General features: G+C 39.2%; 1 protein-coding gene across 2 annotated transcripts in view; it reads right to left on the minus strand.

The window, feature by feature from the left end:
• The window catches only part of ITGB1 (integrin subunit beta 1), a 47392-nt gene that overhangs the window by 23538 nt on the left and 1063 nt on the right, over positions 1–22791 (minus strand). For both annotated transcript variants that reach the window (XM_057432449.1, XM_057432450.1), the window contains exons 2-4: positions 3134–3203; positions 2790–2875; positions 1060–1282 (exon numbers count right to left, since the gene is read on the minus strand). In XM_057432449.1, the coding sequence (XP_057288432.1) occupies positions 1060–1282; positions 2790–2875; positions 3134–3203 (379 nt within the window). The remainder of the gene's footprint in view (positions 1–1059; positions 1283–2789; positions 2876–3133; positions 3204–22791) is intronic.

Here is a 22791-nt window from a genome sequence, read left to right on the forward strand (position 1 = left end):
CTTTAGATTTTCCTTAGCCACTGTTTAAAAGAGCCTGAACAGAAAGCAAACATCCCCCTCTTCAAGCACACAGTCCTTCACCAAGGAACTTAAAACCAAGAGAAGTGCTTATAAACACAGTAATAATCTTTTGAGTAATTAGGTTGTGGTTGCCCAGGTCCCTCATATGTTCTGATGAAGAGACTTCTGTATCAACAGAGGAACAGTAATTTGGTTTGAAGCTGAAAAGGTCACACTAGAAATAAATAGGAGTAATACCAAAATTGCCAAGTAACTTTCCTTTCTTTCCCTTTCTTCTCCTCATTTCGCTAAACTTCTTCAGATGATTTTGCATTTATTAAGGCAATCACCTCCAAGCAGCTAACCCTGAGTACAGGCTCTTATTCCAGGTAAAAACAAGGTAGCTGTTCAATATGTCTGCAGTACCTAGGAACTCTCCTTAAGGACAATCTCCGTTATGCTCAAGTACTGCATGAGCTACTAGCCCTGTTCCGCCCTTCTCCCCCTTTGAATGAAAGTTCTCTTTAGGGGCTGGAAATGGTACACAGCTACTTTGTTCTCTTTTCTGTAGTCCTGTGTCCACATCTTTAGCCTCTGGAAAGTATTTTAAATAGCAATCCAGAAATCTTGCATAACTACAAAACAGTTCAGTTCTGGCACACATGCTTTAGGCAACAGCAGTACTTCAGTGAAAATGAAATGCTCTAAAGTTTTTGCATGCTCTTCTACTTTCATTCTGAGAGGCCACACTGTAAAAAATAAAACTACAAAATATGGAAAACAAACCATTTTTGCCTTTCTGAAATATATTCAATTCATGCTGTATCTATTTTCTCCTAAGTTCTATTGGGAAAAAGTGATATTATCTAACATTCATAAAAATCAAACAGTATTTGGAGTATTTGAACACCTGGGGCTGACCTGAATGGCTCTGCTATCATTCAGGTTATCTGAACAATAGTAGTTTCTGTAACAAAAAGGTTACACATTCAAAACAAAAATCACAGATGTAGTGGTGACAGAAAAATCATCCAATCACTAGAATGAAATTGTCCTTACCGACTCTTAGTTTCAGCACTAATTTTTGTGGCTGGATCTGTGTAATGGCTTCTGGTTTCAGCTTCTCTGCAGCACCTATCTTACGATTTGTTACTTCCCTATCTTCAAGCACCTGTTTGCTACCTCTGGGATTTTCTATATCTTCCATGGGACAGCCTTTACTCCTTAGTGCTGCTAAGTCATCACATCGGGCAGATGTTGGTTCTCCTTCTTGCAAAAAGTCCTAAAAAGCACAGGCAAAAAGGATCAAATTTAAAGCTATCTGCTATTTGTTATATTCTACTCACAGTAACACTTTTTACAATGACTCTATTTCTTCTTTAAGTTCATTAATAAAACACCCAGTCCTGAAATATATTCAAAGTATACTAAACACACCAGCCACTACTACTTAGTCCAGGAGTATTCATCTATTTAGATCTAATTGGGTAAGCAAGATGAAAGAAACAAAATGCCCAATGTCACCTCTGACAGAACCTGAACATCCTTTTAAATCAGCTACTCTAAAAGTGACAGCAGTTGGAAAAAGCTTTCATGTGCATTAGCAATCTATAGAGTTAACCTATTTGTACAGTCCCCTTGGCAACTATCCTTCCTTTTAACTTTCTTTTTTTTTTTTTTTTTTTTTTAATGGCTTTATTAAAGATTATGTAAGTGTACCTTGGTACTCCATAACAAAATAATGGCAATATGCTGACAGAGCAGGGGAAAGACAGACAACTCTTACCTGGGGGAAACCGAATCCAAAAGTAAAGATACGTGAGCAAAACCAATATGTAAGTTTGTACTGAACAACCAACTACCATTACCTCAAGTATAAAATAAACCCCTCTAAACTCAAATAAAAATAAAGAAGGTTTCTAACTGAGAAACTTGGCAATTCTGATTCATCCCCCCCCCCCCCCAAAAAAAAAGTATATACATAAATATATCTTAAAGCTTGTCAGTTCTTGATGACTAGGACCTGATAGCTCAAGGCCAAATTCTAAAGTTAGTCAGCTTAATTTAATGTCTGAAGTTAATAAGCTGTTTTGGGGAACAGTAAGTAGGTACTATATGGAGCTAAATATATATTATCATCTTCTAGCAAGAAACAGGAAAATTTCCCAGTTTTCAGTAACAAACTAAAGACAATCAGTAGGAGCCATTTTCTTCTGTTTCTAACCTGAAGAAGACACTTCAGCATATACACAATTCACACAATTTGAGATTATTTTACATTCTCTATTTCCTGAATTTGATTTTTAATTACATAAGAAAACACTTTTTTATTTCAGATTGAAGCAAACTCAAACCAACCTCCAACACCCCAAGTCTACCAACAACAGAAAAATAAAATTTTAACATCTTTCTTTTATAAAAGAAAACCTCCAGTCTCTTCCCCTACTCCACCTATATGTGCCTAAAATTACCTCTTACTCTAATGTCAGTGGAAGAACATAATTATGCATACCCAGACAGATTCCATGCTGGAATGTTTTTAAATAACTGTGAGACAGCCTGTAGGGTCTGTATATGCTTAAGGTTTACAAAAGGAGAAGTAAACACATTGTGAAAACCAATTATACTCGAATCAGAACATCAGGGAAATCATAGTATCTGAACTTTTAAGTAGCAAATTGAAGACTTACAGGAAACTACTACTAGGGAAAATAAACATTTCTATACATTTAAAGAATTTACTAAAATCTCAAAAAAACAAACCATACAAGGTATTTTGCAACACTTACATTTTTTTTACACCAACCACAATTTGGTCCTGCTTGTATACATTCACCACACGATTTTGCATTAGCTTTTATGCAGTCACTCCCACCTAGCAAAGAACACAAATCAGTCACTTCATTTATAAAAAGGTGTGCATCAACAACAGAATTTTAGTTTATTCCATTCTGTTTTTTTTAAAACTAAGTTCTATCTACAAACAGGTTACTAACATGAGTTATGACTGACATACTGCCATTAGCACTCACCTAATAATGTTATAGTTAGCTACATAAGTAAGTGCTAAATAAATATAGTTTTTATAGTTTAAAGCAACATGAAACCACTGCAATGAAATCAAGTGACTTACCTTGCTGAGCAAATCCATTCCATATCAAGCAGCAGAGGACACCAGCCCATGTGAGCAATTTTAGACTAGTCTGAAATACAAAAGAAGACCACCGTGTTTCAGAGGAGACAGGAACATGGAGCAGATGCAAATCAAATGAACTTAGCTGTATCTGCTGGACAGTTTTGCTCCAATACAATCACATTTGTGGGCTAAACTGGATTTAAAAGACATCAAAGAGGGTAGGTTCAAAAAATATTTTGAAACACTCTTAATGCTGTATACACCAGCAAGCTACGAGAAGTCTGAAAACATTATTCAGTTGGGGGATGGGAAAGGAAAGAATCCAAACCAACCTGTTAACATCTTATAAAAAAAATATTAATGCTCTGAATGTTATCAGAGAGACACTTCTAAAAGATACCACGGAACTACAAAAAGGAAATGGAGCTTCTCCATTCAAGTCTCTGTTTCCGGACAAACGTCAAGGTCCTTTCCAAAATATTTTCCTTGGAATCTTCAAAGGGCATTTTACAACCTAACTTCACACCTCTTGTACTCCTCTCATGGTTTAAACCCAGACAGCAACTCAGCTACTAGGAAAAATAAAAAATAACTGTTAAAGCTGAAACCAGGACAATTCTAAACTAGAACTTTCTTCTCACATTATGCAACATAAAGCATCCTTGATACAAACTCAGCCCCTTTTCTAATTCTGTGGACAACAGAGAATTAATGGTTACCATCCTTATTAAAGAAAAAAAACAACACCCTACCCTTTGTTCAGAGCTATAAATCTTTATGAAAGCCTGGCAGAAAAAAATAAATACAAAAAAACTGTATTATTTTTATGTTTTACAAGACAAAATTTAAATGCTTATAAACTACGATTTAGGGTTACTGTAATTTTCCCTAATTACTCCAAAGCTAGGATTACTTCTCTGAACACTCATAGAATCACAGAATGGTTTGGGTTGGAAGGGACCTCAAAGCTCATCTAGTTCCAACCCCTCTGTCATGGGCAGCGAAACGTCCCACTAGACCAGGCTACTCAAAATCCCATCCAGCCCGGCCTTGAACACTTCCAGGGATGGGGCATCCATAGCTTCTCTGAGCAACCTGTGCCAGTGCCTCACCACCCTCATAGTGAGAATTTCTTCCTTACATGTAATCTAAATCTACCCTCTTTCAGTTTAAAGCCACCCCCCCTTGTCCTTATAAATAGCTTCTCTACAGGTTTCTTGTAGAGCCCCTTTTAGGTACTGAAGCTGTTCCAAGGTCTCCCCAGAGTCTTCTCCAGGCTGAATAACCCCAACTCTGTCAGCCTGTCTTCGTAGGAGAGGAGCTCCAGCCCTCTGATCATCTTCATGGACCTCCTCTGGACTAGCTTGTACATTCTAAAAATTGGTTTCAAATAGACCGTTTTTTCCTAAATGTTATCCTACTCTTACAGCAAGTAGTCAGCCAGGGTGAGCTGTCATGTCTTTGAATTTATAGTACTATTTTAAATTCCATTTCTCTTTTATTCAGTATAAGAATTCTGAGAACTTGGACTGTGGCTGCCACTTTTCCTGGTCATCCTAAAGTGCTATTGCTAATTAAAGCTTTACCAGTCATCCTGGAAACATCAATATTCCTTTTACCTTTTGGTTCTACAAAATATACTGCAAGGAAAAGCAAATTTGGCAAAGTCTTTTAAAATGAACCTGACATTCTCTAGAAGATGTACTATTATGCATATAAATCATCAGCAAAGTGAGCAATACTTTAAGTAGCAAAGCAGTTGAGCTTTGGTTTTCCTACACCGATTTAATGTCATTGATAATTATTACTTTGCACATCCAGCTAGACCTAACAGAGAAGGGACAGCTGCTCTAAAATCTGGTGGAGAAGGTTTCAAACACAGGCCAACCCTCTGCTAACAAACTGTGTCCAACAACAGTATTAGATGGTTCATATATTTCCGACAAATCATACTGGCCTACTCCTCAGTGGATGCTGTAGTCAGGGGGAAGTGGGGAGTTTAGACACAGGAAAATTAAGAGATTTGCTGTGGAATGACTTTGCTAGATGTCATACATACGCACACAAGAAATTACTGATTAAAAAAGAAATGTGAATTATACCTCACTTAACTTTTGAGCATTACTTATCACATGTAACTTTGAGTTTTCCCTCTACCCATCGCTGCAGAGGTGATCAGGCCTTCATTCACAAAAACTCTTTCATGAACACCGTTTCATTAATTCTCCTCTGAAGCAATCACTTAGATCAAACTTGTGTAACCATGAACCTGGATCAGAGGGCATTCCAAGACCCAACAAACACAAGTAGGTGGCAGACAGATGAAGAGACTGAATCAAGGTTAGAGAAAGACAGCGTTTACATGGTGTAGGAGCACATCTGTCAGAGTAGGAATCGGGAAGAGAAAGCCTTACCAGGCTGCTCAACTTTAGGTTCCTTCTTTTTTGTTTTCAAAGTAGGTATGCTCTGTGTATAGCAAGCCTTACTTCCCTCTAATGAAAGGATATTTTGTGACTTGAGAAGCAGTTTTGCTTTAAAGTTCAGCCCAGAACTAAGCTGCTGGCATCAGTTTAGAACCATCTTTTCTGTTAGCCAAACGAGAAAATTATAAACAGTTCACCTTTTTAGGGCAGACCAGCAGCAGATGCGCAGCAAGCCCATGCAGACTTATTTATATAAGTCAGCAAAGATGTGACACAGTGCTAAAACTATGATTAAGACCATTTGGAAGAGAAATGTTCCTGTGGAAATGCATCCACATGATGAACGCAGCTCTGGGCACAGATTCCCCATAAAGTTAACAAGGAAAATGTCCTCTTCCATATAAGGCTGAGCCAGAACCTCTCCCAGCACAGGGCCAGCCCCCCAACACATGCGAGCACTTCCTTTACCTCCACTGCCTAATGGCTTTTCCATCTGCTGAGCATTGGAAAAACCCGGGTACAGATTTGCTAATTTGGGCTCAACTCTGACGGTTAGTGCAAGCAAATCAATGCGCGGCCTCAGCCTGTGGCCGCTGCAGCAGCCTGGTGCCAACAGTGTCAGACACATTCTCCTGCAAGTCACTGGTTAGGACTGTGGATTGCCCTCTGCAGATTCTTCTGTCAAGGGAATAAATCAAAACAAATGACAAATAACTACACTAGACAGCTAAAGGAAGCCTTTGGAAACCATTGATGGAGCTGGAACTGAGCAGTATGCAACCACAGATGACTGGAACAGAAAAGAATCCGTTGTTACAAGAAATAAAGTATTTTTTTGTGCAATGTTTACTTATTTTCTGTTATACTTGTTCTCCCCCTTTTAATTAAATCCTTGAAAAATATCCCTGAGTCCTTGAAAAAATGATTTCTGTCACAAAGAGGCAGCTGAAAGCTTACAAAAGGCAAGCTTGCCAAGAACTGAAATGTCCTTAACAATATCACCAGTTGGATCCTTTTTCAAAGGCTGCAAATGGCGTGCTGTTGGAAAACTGATTTTAAAATTATTTCTGCACATTTGTGAGCTGTGCTCTATTTTTGTTAAGTATTTCAGGAAGACAAACATGGACATAACCTCGAATGTTAGGACTTGTTGCTTTCCAAGGTGTTTTGTTTTTTTTTGCGGTCTCTACAAAGAGTAATGCTTGAAGAGAAATTTTTCTTTATAAAACCAGCTTTGATGGAAATCTCTGGAACTTCTAATTTGAAATTAAAGCCTCATTAAGTGACAACAGGATAAAGGAATGATTATTTCTTCATAGCGAGATTAACTTTGGATTTGAAAATTAAATACTTAGCACCTTTGTATTCTGCTGATCGTCGCCATATTTACAAATAATGTTTACTACTCCACAGCACTGAAGCATTTGCAGCTTTTAAAACTTATTTATTAGAACACCAATAGGATCTCTCAGAAAATTAAGTGGGCAAATGGAATCAAGAAAAAAGGGTGAGAGTTACAAAAACATCGACTCCTTTGAAATGAAGTATCACTGGCTATCCTGCTCCTCTCACCACTCTTCAGTTCAGCCTTTCACCGTATCTGATGCAATTCATAGTTTACACCTGTACTAAGGCAACACTAAAAAACAAGCAACTAGGCCATTGCTGTATTATTCCACTCAGCCAAGCAGCAACTCATGTGACCCAGTACTCCAGCATTCACCTAACCAATACCAAACGAAAGCACCACAAGGTATCTGCCCTTGCTGCCTATTGAAGTGTGTCTTGCTGCAAAGCTTTCCATTGAAATACACAACCATGCTTCAGGCCATGGGGGAAACGCTTAAATATACAGGAGAGAGTTGAGGAGTTGTGCAGAAGCCACCTTTACCTTTTTGAGGCAATAACCGGACAGCCTACTTACTTCATTACCCCACATGGTACTCCACTTATACACCCAGAAATGAACAGGCAACTCACGCTTTTGGATTAGTGCTTGTGTTTCCTGCAGACTGACACCTCTTTGCATCAGCTGTGTCTTCACACGTTTAAAGCTGTATGGAATTGATCCCTCCTAGAACTGAGATTACATTTACAACCCCTTTCATCCATCTTAAGGATGGAATGTCACCAAAGAGAACTGCCTCATCCTCCTTGTTGATTATTCACCCTCTTTAATCAACCTCCTGATTGATTCTTCTTACTGCTTTCCTTTTTGACCAGTGCTACCATTGGTGCAGCCACCGAGAAGCACTGGAGCAAGGAAAAGATCTGGCTGAAACACTAATCCAACAAAGAAACTGGTGAAAGTGGTGAAATGGGGATGGAGAAGAGAACTGAGGGGATAAAAGGCAAAGGACACTGCTGTTCAGCCACTGCTCATGGCTGTATGCTGGACTGCACTGGTCACAGAGTGAACCCGCACCCTCAGTCATCAAGACTGCTTATAAAAAGAACAGGAAGAGACATGTTTCTAAAATAAGCAGAATTAAATAGTCTCTGGAGACACCCGTTTCAGGACTTGATGGCTACCCTGCTTAAAAAGTTCCTTCTTCCCTCACTCCAGAAGGTTTTCTAGCTTTAGCTGAGGGCCACACTTTTCAGCATGAATTTTATGGGCTGACAAGAGGACTGCATTCACGTTTCTGGAGAAAAGGAAAAAAAGAACACAGCCATTTGCTTAACTGGAAGGGACCAAACAACCCCAGTGACATGGTACAGCAATTACACAGGCACTACAGACCTCTAGCAAGGACCCACACCTCTGCAACCACTTCCGACAGCCAGAACTCCCACAACAAGTGTCATTAATTACAAATCTAAATTTGCCTGGACATGCAACAGCCCTAAGCACGCCTGCTTCTACAATAATTCACTGCAAAGCAGGAATTCACTACAAAGGAAAGTGGCAAAATAGTACCTTGCTGCTCTGCCTTGACAGAAATATTTTTCTCAGAAAGGCACAGGTACAGATATCAGTGTTTCACATGAAGGAGTTACTTTTGATTAAAACTTCTGAGTTTGTGGTGCAGATTTTCCAGCAAATCTTAACTAGGCAATTCTTTGTGACTTTAACAGCTATCTTATTTACTTAATCAATGTAAATGTCACCGCAATACTTAATAATAGCTGGAATGTACTGCTTGCACAGTAAGTTTCAGGACCACCAGGTCAAAAAGCTACATGATGCATTCTTCTTCATGGAAGTGGAGATTTGGGGCAAACACTGACGGTTGAATAGCAAGACATTTTAAACAAAGAACCAAAACCCTAACTCAACCTGCACAAAACTGTTTGTACTCTAGATGTGGACCAGCCCTGTGATGGTTGCCTTTCACAGAGGGGCCCCGCTCTAGACCATGCACCAACCGCAAATAGCTAGTGGAGTATCCCTATGTAGGGGAAGTGAACTTGAGTGAACTTGATGGGACCAGTCAAGATGGACAACAAAAGAGCAGTCTCAGGAGCAGGACTTTGCAACACCCTTATCCACATGGAAATTCTAGATGTAAGCCTGTCTTCAAGAGCCTATCTACCAGCCTACCAACAGTACGGCTCATCAAGATCACGATGTTCCTTCACTCCCTGGCAACTTTGCAGATGTTAACAGAGTAGGTTTTGAACTGCCTGCAGTAATATGGAAAGAATGGGACATTAACCCAGATTAACATGCAAACTAAGAAATTCTTTAGCACTGAAACAGCTTTACACAAAAAATTCACCACATTGAGACTGCTTACTCAAACTGCATCCTGAAAAAGCTATACAGCATAACCACTTCAGCTACTGTGATGCTACAGGATAAAAGAATCAGCAGTGTTCCACATCAGACTTCATTTCTCTGCCAGTTATCTTCTGTAACTTAAGGAAGTAAACCACACATAGTCACCAAATACTCATGATAAGCACTTCCATAACCACTGTTTAAGTAGGGCATCATAAGTTAAAATAATATATAATGAACCAGTTAGGACTTAAATTATAATTACAATGAGTTAAAATCTACAGGAAACTGATTTCTGCATGCCAGAACCACAGGGAAGCAGACAAACACAAACAGTAACACAACTGGTTTACTAAGACTCTCAGTTATACCGAATTACTACCCATAGTTTATTCATACTTACACATTTAAAAAATTTCTCAAGAGATCAAGTTGCTTAAAGTTCACCAAAAAGGCCTGGATCCAATGGGAAAAAAATAACCAATAAGCATTAGGTTCTAAAATAGAGTTGTGGGTCTGAAACCGCTACTGAGAACCCAGCATGGGCACCTGCATCACATTGCCTCTTTAGCTAAATACATGAAAACATTCATGTACAAGTACCAGGAGGCTGAGACCACAGCCCATGAGAGCAGATCTGGAAGGCTGTTCATGGTATCAGCCTGTGTCCCCAGAGTATGGGGCTTTGTTACCTTATACACGATGCAGCTGCTTCGAACAGCTAACTTCCAAAGCTCTCACATTGTTTGACCATATTATTGCTTTTATAGGGAATTTATTAATGCTTGTTCCTGGATTTCACAGGAGCCCTCAATTTACTGACAATTCTGAACAGTGGAATGAAAATCAATTAGGTATGTTTTCTGAAAAGTATTTCTTGGTCTTGATTTGAATTACTGAGTGGAAACTAATCCATCCAAGTTAGGTGTCTGGCTGACAGGAAGGGGGTGGGGAAGATTTTTCTTAATAGAACACATACATTTCCTCTATAATCACAAGAAAAGAGGTACCAATTTCAGAACAACTATAGATGATAAAGCTTTCTGATATTTGACATCTCTTTACCTCGAGAAAGATAAAATGTGGTAGATCCCACAGTTCGCATGATACAGGGTGGCAATAGTTCCCAGATACTTCACAATATTTAGGCATATCAGGAAGTATGACAACTGGGCTCCAGCCCCTCCTCAGTCCCAAAGGGTTTGAATTCACATTTCCTGGTAACGTGTTATCATCCTACAGGATATACCAGTAACAGCACTCTCCACCACTCTTATTAAACCAAAACTGCTATGCAATCAAGAATGAAAAGCATGGAGACAGAAAACAAGTTGGTGCACAGATGGCAGGGGGGTAGAAGAAAGATCTTAAAGTGGGGTTCTAGATCCTTGTTCCCTGTAATGTATATAGAGATTTTACAACATGTTGTCAGTGGATAAAAGCAAAGAGTCTTAGGACCATGATTCAGAGGACAAGCTTTGGTTCTTTCTCATCAAATGCCCTAACCTGTAGGAAAGTGAAGGGAAACAGATTTGTGTTCACACAGTGGGAGACAGCTTTTTAGTATCATTTCTATCAAGTTTTGTATCATTTGTATCTTTTTTGTATCAATTTGCACCACTTTTTTGTATCAATTGCAAGCTTTTTGTATCATGCACGATTACTATGACTAGTGCACGCTAAGCTGAAATCCCTCTCCATTTGCAGACCTGAGCAGTCTGAACTACACGGACTTACCTACTGACTTAGTTAATGAGTACCTTCCACAAAGCAACTAAAGGTAGCCAGGGAGCTTCTGGTAAGTAAGGAGACACCTACTAAATTTAGACTTCTGTGGAACACAGCAAACCTACTTAGGCAGGATAGGCACATACCGTGTTTTGTTTCATGGCACTTTATTTCTATACATATTTTCATTAGGAAAAATCAATTGATAATTTCACATAATGACAAGCAAATTCCTGCAACTGGCTACAAACCTAAATTAATATTCATCACCAGCAAAACCAAGTTGCATAGTAAATTGCAAAGAATACCAGTGCTGCTAAAGCCTACTCAATTTGCTTCTTCATAACATACTTCTACTTAAGTCACACAAGTCTCTATTTCATGTTGGTGATGGTGACAGAAAGTAAAAGAATGAGAAAAGATGTTCAGTGATAACATGAAGACGCTGCCACTGACAAAGACCTTTCACCTGTCAAGTCAGCAAAACTCAAGTGATCTCTTCTCTTTGTTCTAATACCTTTCAGAGAGCACTGCGGTGCAGGCAGAGCTAACACTGGTTAGTCAGCACCACTTTTGAAGGAGGGACCATTTTTCAACTAGTATATGTACACACTGCCATGCACAGAAGGTTTGTAGTTCATCACTAGACCTCCTTAGTACTACCATACCACCAGTAAGAACACTACTTCGATGTATTAACCATCTTTGTCCCTAGCTTGGTCCTAAAGTGGACAGAGACTATTTGTACAATACTTTCTTGATGTCTTGAATCCCAATTGAAGCCAGTATTCCACAGTTTAGGAGTTGCTTTGGAAAGCATCTTGATGCTTGAAAGGCAAGTAGTACTTACACACAGCTCATGTGAACAAAAAAACTGTGTATGATTACCACGTACAGGAAACTGCTTAAAAGCCAAGTGAGGTGCTCTTTCTCATGAGAATATTATTTTTTCCACACAGGTTTATTTAGATATTTTTTGCCAGGCAATTATCCACAGACTGCAATTTACAGGGTAAACTGTCAACTGTATTTTGGAAAACTAGACTAACAGATGTATTGTGCTTAATATTCAACATTGGATTAAGAGAGAAATAAAACTGCATATTCTCAAGCAAAACAGGCAGAGGCCTGCAGCTACAGCTAATTAAAACACCAGCAATGTGCAGTTTGTAACTACTTGTTACTACTCTGCACCTCTCAAAGAATTGTGCTTACTCAAGTATGGAATAAGAAAGCAGAACACCCCATCACCACACACCTGCACTCCTGTCTCTTGCTAGGAAATATAATGGCAGCTCATCCTGCCCACAGAGATCTGGGATTGCTACAAGGACTTCACGATGCTCCTTGAATTTTAAGCAAGGACAAGATAGTAAAGCCTATTAATATGCTGCTTATGCTAACAGACAAGGAGACCACAAAGACAGCACCACTCTCACGCTAACATAAAAGCACACCACAAAGATAGCACCTCTCTAAGGCTAACAAACCAAGCCCTTGGGTATGTGTACTGTAGTTGAAACTGCTATTTTCTGTATCTACAGCACCTTCTATACATGGACACCTTGAAAGCTTCCTCTTAGATAAAGATCTAATGAGAACATACAGGTATTAGGAACCAAAATACTTATTTTTTCCCTCCGTGAAAGTGTTTATGTCAAAAATACCTGCTTTTCTATACTCTTGCCAACAGAAGTTCCCAGCAGTTCAAATCCATCACAGCCCTGATGATTCAAAACACAGTCTCCATAAATTTGTAAGAATTCCCACCGCGCTCAATCTCACCGTTTTCAGAAGGCATTTTTCCATAATAAATATTTCAGGGTTGTCATTATTACAAGAACCTCTTTCTACAATTGTGATTAAAACAGAGGAAAAAAATAAACATCTCTGTTGTTCCATCACTTTTCAAATGTTTTTAGACCTATCAATAATTCTGCCATAGCAGTTTAATTTTTCCTCCGGCTTAAATAAGACTTTTTTTTTTTTTTTGGCTAGGGAGAGTGTGAATTGAATATTTAGCTTGTTTATATGAGTCTTGCTAGTCTACAAGACCGCTTGGCTAAGTTTAGCATTTTCATCTCAGATTACGCTTAGGAATGCCATGTAATGATTTAAGCCATTCTAGTAGAAACCATGTGCGTCTGTTCCTTGTGGTAGTATTACATTACCCTCACACTCTGTGCCACTTACTACTCCCATAAAGGGAGTATTTAATTTTGTGCAACAACCTCACATTCATCAACACGGGAAAACTAAAAGTTTAACTAAACTTATAAATATAGCTCTTACACAGCTGAAAGTAACTGATGCTTCCAAGGCTGTACTGCCTTAGTAATATCCGTCACAAAGTCCAGCTGAACTTACTTCAACCCAAGTTTTCCTTTTAAAGGAAAAGCAGAAGAGAGGCAGGTGCATTTGTAAGTAAAAAGAAAAAAAAAAAAAAAAATCAGTTAATACAATGTCTTGCTCATCTATTTCTTTAAGAGAAAACAGTTGCAAATGTCCTGGTGGCTATTGCTGCAGGTACTGCAGGAAGCCAGAAGCTGGCACACCACAAAGGGCAAACTCAGCGGAAACTGTCTTTACATGGCACCGTTCACCCACAGTAGCTATCATTAACGCTCAGGGTATGGTTTGAGCAACCAAAACCAAGATGAAAGCTAACTGCTGCTGAAAGTAACGGCAGTGCTGCAGCATCCCCACCTCCAAAAAAGCAGCCTCTCCCCCTCTGTTTGAACTCATGGACCTTCCACACACACCACACCACTCCAGCTCTGCTTGCCAGGTTGGCAGAGTGGTACCTTGAGTCATCCCTTTTGCCACCACATCAAAACCCCCTTTCTGTAAGCCTCGGCAAACTGAACCAAGCCTTCATGTGGACAGAGGAGTGCTAAGGAAACAACTTCTACAAAGTGGTGGGTGGCGCTCAGACTGACGGACCTCCGAAATTACACCAGGCTCTTTCAGCACTTTAGACCACCCTAAATCCAGGCTGTCACGGGCCTCTTGCCTTCTCTGCTAACCTCAGTTGAACTGCTTATGAATGCTCTGTAAGGGAGCCAGCCAGGCCAGGGAACTTGCCCGAGTTGTTTTGTTTTTTTTCCTAATAGGTTATTCTAATAAATTAGTTGGTAAAAAAACATTAAGACAGGCAAAGCACAAAACACTGAAAGTTTTTCATTTGTTTCTTTTTATTTGTGCCCCCCCTCCCCCCTTTTTGGGGGGAGAGGGAGGAAGGGAATTTTAATTCAGGATTTGAATGGCAAGTACATACAATTAAATAGTGGATACTGTCTGTAAGCATTAATGTAAGTTTCTTTTAAAGTATTCATTATTCCAACATAATTTAGTATGAGACTTGTACTGAAAAAACTCCCATCTCACCACACTTTCAACATCAGCTATGTGGTCAGAAAAATGAACATCCAGCAATAACAAAAGACTGGTCATCCCACAGAACTACATACAGCTTTATAAATCTTTATCTCCGAGATTTTTTAATATATATTTAATTCAACACATGTATGATATATATAACATATATATTGTGTGTATATATTAAAGATCATTAATTCAAGGGCTGTGATACATGGCTAGATATAAGCACACAGTGAACAGTGGACTTCATCCTGAAGTTTTAATCCTGAAGTTTAAGCACTTGAAAAAAGTTCACCAATCTCAGCAAAAGTTACTTCAACCTTAATTTTATTTATTTTTTTTTTTGAACAACAGACCCATGGAAGTACATGAAAAAGCAGTCCTTGCCTGAACAACAACCTGCCTATTACACACCTGCTGCTTTTCAGAGCAGGATTTTAAGTCTGGAGTCCACAGACTACTTGCAGAAGGATCGCAAAAGATAATAAAAGATAGAGTTTCTCAAAGTAGCCAAGGAGATCTACCAGTTTGCCACCACTAAACAGAGTCAGCTCAACTTCTCGGGGCCCTAAAATTCCCCGCTTTGCACCCTTCATCTATCTGGTGCCAATTGTAAATGATACTTTCATCTCTTAACCGAGACAGTGGAACAAGCTGAGCAATAACTACTTGCTGAGTTATTTCTCACCTGATGTAGCAATCTTAAAATGGATTACTCAAGTCAGAAGAGCACTGAAGCATGCACAAGCAAATGCTGTGGGGCCCCACAGCGGTTTATGCCAGCTTATCTCTGGATTGCCACAGTCCTGTGCTCCTCTTGCTAAGAGCTGCATGTTTTCCTATTTCTCCCCTTGGTCTGAAGCATACCCCTGGTAAAACATGCGGTCACCCAGTTGAAATAACTGACTAAGTTGTACAAATTAATTTTTTTGCCAAGCTATTTTTCAACCATATCAGCTACTTCAATGAGTTACTGTACAGCCTTATGACTTCCACTGCTGATGCAAGGAGAACAGCCAGACTGCACAGCTACAGGCAGGAAGGACAGTTAAGATCTTACACTATATCAATATATACATTGGTATAAATTACTGCAGATTCATGTTCCTATGAAAATAAAACACATTTTTATTTGAATTCATGGTTCAAGGGCCACTGGGACATTTTACATAGTATGAAATTCAGGTAGATTTGAAAACCACTTGTCTACTGTGGAGTTTTGAGTTATTGCTAGTGAGTGAGCTCTTTTTTTCTTCTTAATTCTGCAGACACATAGTATTAAAATTGTTTCCACCTACAAGCAAATATTAATTATGTTAAATACAGACATCATTCATTTAGAAATTGAAATTGCATTGTGAATTAAGCATCAAAAAGAGCTAATATCTGTGCAAGCCCTTTTATGACTATCTAAACACCCTCCAGATTGGTCAGCCGGCAATGATAAAAATGCTGGCAGCAATCTTGCACAGTTTAGTTACACTTTAAAGCTAAAGTTGAGTTTTTCACTGAAACTAGTGATATCAACAAGATGGCTATGTAACATTTTGGTCTAGCCTTTGAAAAGTTACGTAAACAACATATGTGTTACTTCCCTCTACTACAGATGTAGAAAAAAAACCCACCCTGTTTATCAGTTTTATGAAGCCTTTTAAACAGCCTATAGGTATAGCATGCTCTTCTGAAAAAAAAAAAAAGGAAATTTGCTGTTTCCTTTTTTACACTCAAGTCCACACCCAGGAAAAATTACACTGAAATTCTTGTACCCTAATTTCTCATACAGATCCGTATTTGCATAGAACTTATAAAAACAGCATAAAAAATTATTCCCTATTTTTAGCTGTATAGTAAAAGCAAAGAATAAATGTTATCTCCCAAAATGTTACACTTAGAGATGTTTTGAAAACACACTCGGGTTACGTTTATGCAAAACCAAAAGACGGATTTTTAATCTGCTCTGACACAAAAGTGGTAATTGACATTTCAGAAACTGTCAAGGCTTTTATTTTATGTAGATGGGCTACAGTATGCCTTCCAGCATCAGGACAATCTTCAGTTAGCCTAGTTTAGTAGTGAACACATTAACATACGCTAAATACAACCATACAAAAACCACAAAATGAACCTCAGAGAAGGTAATTATGGCCTTTACCCTCTGCCCATAAAACTAATTTCCTAATACACGAGAAAATAAAGCATCAGTGTAATGACAAAAAAGCCCAGCCAGAAAATACTGGCAGCACAGCCTTGCTTACCCTAGTCAATCTTGTGGATGATGATAGCAGATTACCTCATTTCTCCTTTTCATTATCAGAACAGGGAGCATTTCTCTTGCTGACTGGACAAGCACCAAGACCTGAGCCACTCAACTAGCAAAGATGCAGTAATAATATGAGAAGTCATACCGATGCAAAATTTAATGATAACCGACTACTAAAACGTGTCATCTTTTGATCCCCAGGAGAGTGCTTTTTGTTTAACATCAAAAAGATTTCATTCTTTTGTGTTTATCTCCACTTCAGAAATAGGCTTTCCTTTTAGCTGTATTCGTCTTCACACAAAACTCTTCTACGCAAGATCTGGAAAGCCAGACAACTGAGGGTCCAGGCAGAGCTTGGATGTTGCCCAGTTTAATACTTGAGCAACTGAACCTGCAGAGGATGCTGCCCAAGCTACTAGAATACTAGGTCCTTCAAATGACCTCCTACAGACCCTAATACACTCCTGACAGTCACATCACCCCACAACTCACTGGGAGAGCATCCTGGGACCCTCTGCTTTATGGCAGCACAAGGCCACTGGTAGATCACTCCCCAGGGGTCCTGCCAACCTACAAAGATGCAGAGCAGATGAGGACAGATCAAACAGCTTCACAGAGTAGCTAGCTGTGCAAGAGGCAGACAGGACTCTTGGTGCCATTGCTTGAGGTTAGCACTGTGTTAAGACACACTGAACTATAATTCCACCAAAGAAAATTAACAAACCCTAGAATGACAGCTTACCCACTTTTTTCCTTTGCAAAAGGGAACGGCCCTGCATCCTTAGCTCAATATTTACTTCTAAGTCAAGGTTATGCCAAAACAGATATCCCAATCTTAGGTTTGTTTTTCAAAACCTTGATCTCAGGGACAAAGTATGCACTATTATTCAACATACTACCTTTGATTCGCAATATCACCATTTCCTAAGTAAAATACTGACTCTTTCTAAAGTAATCTATTTTGCTACTCCTTTAAATAACCACAAATCAGTCATCTTTGCATGAGGGTAAGTTCAGTGTTTCAGTTCAGCCCAATATATAATTATTACTTTTCATTCTACCATGAAAGTCAAGGTAAGAGGAAAGCTTTCACTTTTTCTACTCGGCTTCCACATCAAAAGTGAATTTACTTGCACAGCTCTAGAGGTTAAAAATTTACCTGTAAATAGCCATAACACACAATTAACTATATACACTAAGTACTCACATGTAGTTAATGTATACTACACAGAAATTTATAGTTTTATGCAATAAGAATCCATATAAACAATGGCTCTTCTTCCTGCTTATACACTAGAAAGTACCAAGAGCAGAAGTTAAAACTACGCTAAGTCACAACTAGGACTAAGTTAAGCATTAGTGATCTTGTATAAACCACAAATCAAAATAAATGAACAGCAAATATTATGCTGATCTTGGGGGGGTGGGGTGGGGTGTGAGGTATGTGTCTATGCATAAAATACTGGCATTAGATGTCGTATGTTATAGTTTATGAGCATTTTAAGAAGAATCTGCACTTAAACATGGTCTTTAAAAATTAGAAGTTTAGAGAACTACTATAAACAGCAAACTAATGACTTGTTGGCAGAACATGAGAACTGCATTAATTTACTAAAGCTACACAAGATGTTTTTCTGTGGGAGAAAAAAGAATTAAAAGGATGGTAAGAAGACACCAGTATCTTCTCAGCTCTTACTAGCTGTAACAAAGTTAAGATTCCAGCTTCAGTTTTGTTACTCAAAGCTTTCCTCTCTAATAAAAACCACAAGAATACTAACGATATTTTTACTGCTGCTGGAAAAGAAATAAAGGACATAAAAGTGCTTTTAAGACAGAAAGCATGTTTCATAACGATTTTTGCAGATGACTGTAAAGAGAAAATGAGAAAGATAATAAACAAAAATCACTCATATTATAGAGCCTTTATTCAGTGACACCCCGAAGAGGATTACAGGTCAGGTACAAATCCTATTACCTTTCCCAAAGAAAACATTAAATTCTACTATCATCAGGTTACTTTCCCTACAATGTGCTTGGTTATGTGCAAATTTTGGACTAAATTAGCAAATTTACCATCTCTGTAAACATCTTCAACCTGCTAATATGAGAGTACGATAGTGTAGCAAGTCAATTAACCACCCTGATGAATCTAAGAGAAAAGAGAAGGTAGTCATTACAAAAATGCTGGATTTTTAACAGCAACATTCTGCTAAAGAGAGCACCCGTAGACCAGAAAGAGAAATCTGTGCTAGTTAGCGATATATAACAAGGTGCTCAGTGTGACATTCCGCATTGACTGAAGTCAGAATTTTCATTTTCTCTACATGTCATTCTCAATAGAAGCTCTTTGGCAAGCCTACACACATCTTAAATTGGGCTAGAAACTGATACTGCCTGTTATGAACACAGCTAAAGCACGCGACAATTTCTTACGATGAAATTGTATATGCTTATGACTAGTACTTAAACTACTCATCCATATGGTGGGAGAAAAGAAAGCTTAGCCAAAGGACTCATAAATTTAAGGTTAGCAGGCTGTACCTATGCAGGTCAAATTAGGGAAAGAAGGGAAAAAAGAACGCTGCAGAAGAATTTGTCTTCCCATCTGTAGGTAAACACAAAACTGACTTTGTAGGCTACCTGAGAGGCTCTGTAACCACAACTGACAAGATACTGGTCAATGTTGTGGTCCACTGGGTTACTGCATGGCAAGTAACCACCCTTTTCAGAAAGCTGGCAACAGAATACACAACAGAACAGAGCAGCACAGAATGAAGATGAACTACACAGCAAAAAGGAGATGGTATCAGCCACCATAAATGACACTATTCAGTACTAGAATTAATCAACAAATTTCAATTTTTTGAGACAAAAGGAACCCTAAATCAGACAGAGATATTGCTAGTGTCTGTCCAGGAGACGGAGCCACAGAATTTGTTCATCTGTCAGACACTCCCTGACACTCCCTTGAAAAACAAGCAAACATCTCCTTCAGAAACAACAGCTAACTCTCCCCTACACCAAAACCTCATTTTCCTGTAAAGCTCCAAGATGCACATGTTGGTATAAAAAACCCAAACGACCCTGTGCACACACACACAGAAGCCTGAAAAATCGAGATGTCTAACCAACAGCGTTAGAGCTGCTAATGAGAACACTACCACCTTCAAAGCAAGGCAAGTTGAGCACGTGGGAACAATTTGTAGGATTGGCAGTATAAAGACAGGGGCAGATGAGAGATAGGAAAACATGGACTTTGTTCCATGTTTTCTGCTTCTGAGAGACAGCAAATTTTCTACAGAACATAGAATATAGCCGATGACTTAAATAACTGGTCATAGGAGAACAGCACACATGGTGGCAAGTACTTTTTAATGACACTTGTAATAAACCTAACTACATTAATACATTTTTAAGAATTATTTACATAATTGCCTTATGAGATCCACCAATAGACCCCAAGAAGCTTAAAAGAGGAAAAGAAAATGCACTCCCAACAAGGATTCCCTCTCAGAAGGCTGACTGCAGCTCCTAAGAATGAAAAGGATGCCAGGGGGACTGGCCATCTTAAAAAAAAAAAAAAAAAAGAATAAAGAAGAAAAAAGAAAAGTTGGATAAAAGGATAAAATAAATTACTTGAAGTGCTAGAAAAACAAACAAGGTCAAAATAGGCTGCCAAGCCTGGATTCCCCCTTTTCTGGATCTAACTAATGTCTCTCTCAAGTGCCATGTGAGGAGGCATGAGCAATCTTAAAGCTAGCTAGCTTGTCACAGTTAACATGGATTAGGAAAATCCCTGCCTGCCTGTTAACTTTAGTTTTGCCATGTATCACCAATTATAATAGCCTCTCTCAAATAGAAGGGGTACAAAATGTATTTGCAAAGGAGTGGGGAGGAAGAAGAGGTTGGGTATTCCAACTGCCAGCAAAGCCCCATCCAGCCTCTACTCTTCCACCTTCAAAAACCCACTCAACACACCATGCGGTGGTGCAACTAGCAGAGAACAGAAGGCAGCACAGCTCACATGTTCACTTCCTACATGCAACGGTTACATGAGTGAAGGCTGCATCACACATCACAGGCAGTTCTGCACTGAAGAAGCCCAAGGACCCAGCCACAGGCAGGTGAGAAACAGCAGGAACTCTGCGTGTCTGTACACAAGAAGGAAAGGGAGCAGGGATGGAGTCCCTTACAGAACTACAGCCTTTGATGATGGCTTACAGAAAAGGTCGCACCAAAGGAGGTACTTTGACAGCATGTTTAACAGTAGCCCTGCACAATCGCAGTCAGAACTGTTTCTGAAGGCCACACCACCAAGAGTCATGCACAGCCTGTGGCATGCTGATCAGAGGGCTGGAAGAACCACCAGCTAAGTGCACATACATCACTCAACTAAAACGAGACTGGGTGGAAAAGTAGGCATGACAACCATTTACAAACAACTGTAGAGCAGTCATACCAGTGGTGGCAAGGGAATTATATTCAGAGCAAGGGAGAACACATGTCCTCCCCATGTTTGCATCACTCTCCCCAAGCCTGCCTTTCTGCTACCCAAGTTATCTATTTCCTGAGCCGTTTGCTAGAGCAAACAAGCTCTTTTCAAAAATGCACCATAGCAGAACTACCCCAAGAGAGGTATAGGGAGAATGGTTAAGAGCAGAGGAATGAAATCATGAAACAGGAAGAAAGAACAGCAGGAAAAGTTTCCGGACAGTTTGTTTTCAGCTGTGGGAATCACTTCCCAAAGGAAGTGGTAGAAAATTAACCGCTTGAGTCACTTATAATACAAGAAAAAACACTAACATTCTGCCCTCACATGAGAAATTCATGCACATTCTAGAGAAACTTGCATCCCTCTGAAATAGTCCTTCACAAGGGTGGACATAACTAGGGATATGATGTAGGCTAGATGACTAAATGTACAGAGCAGAATGAACTCCCTGGCTTCACACACAAAGAACACCAGGTTTAACTGCTGACACTTCATTTTGAAATAAGTCTGGTTCATTTATCACATGGCTGGCAAAGAGATACAGCACTTACCAGCTCCAACTTTGCTTAGGTAGGATTTCTGCATGCCTGTCAGGTTTGCACTTCTTAGCTAAAACATGTTTGAAAAGGACAAAAGTTGAAGGTGTACCCATCCTAAACTTGCCTTGTCTTGCCTACCCATTGCCAATGGCTCACTGTTTTTGCAACCCTTATAAATATAGCCTTAGGCAGGCCTGTAAAATGCTACTTAAACATTTGCCAGAGGCAGGTAACATATTTTGTGACAGAAGAATGAATCATTAGTTTCATCACTGGGATGTATGTGGATAATGAATGTCTTCGCTACTTTTAGAGTCTTGCTTATTTTAGCCTCATTCACATCTTTCTAGTAGTATAATACTTCTAAAAAGAAAATATGCTGATACCAAGTAATCTCATTTCATAATAAAACCTGCTTTTTCTCACACAACCACCATCCCCTGTTGAATAGTTGTGTCAGGAATGCAGATTATCTAAACCTGTTCTCATGTACATAAAGTCCTGCTCCATTTCAACACTTAAGCACACACACAGCATTAGCTGTGTGCAGTTCCAATGATCTGCATAGAGACAATCTCTACTCCTGAAGGTTTGTGTGGCATGAGCAGGACTGTAGCACCAGTGACAAACCTACCAGAAATCAAAAGAAAAACCAACATTTTCACCCAACAGGTATGTGCACATGTGGTGGCACGAATGGACCATTTTATCATTCCAAGGACAAATGCAGAAGGAACCAAAACCACTTTTTAACCTTTTTCCATACAGAAAAATAGTCACTACCTAATGAGTCTAACAGGCAGTCAGACACTTATTCCATAAGATAAAGACATCTGACATTGGCTAAACAGTGAGTCAGAAAGAATTTCCTATCATTCCATGTTTCCTTCCAACCATCGGTATAGGAAGATAGTAATACTGTATTCCTATTGCTGCAAGCTATTTCAGAAATCTCTCGGTGAAACAGACCACATACAGAGGCCTCGGATTCCCACGTTCACCTCAACACAAGCTTATAAAGAGCTGCAGAGGCTCAAGGCAGCTTCGAGCAAGAACTGCATAGACTGAACGCATCGAGCAGTCAAAAGGCTGCACTGACAATCACGCC

This window comes from Pezoporus wallicus, unplaced genomic scaffold (genome assembly GCF_028554395.1).
Source record: "Pezoporus wallicus isolate ANWC-B61680 ecotype Strahan unplaced genomic scaffold, APGP_CSIRO_Pwel_v1 scaffold_2584, whole genome shotgun sequence".
Classification (NCBI taxonomy): domain Eukaryota; kingdom Metazoa; phylum Chordata; class Aves; order Psittaciformes; family Psittacidae; genus Pezoporus; species Pezoporus wallicus.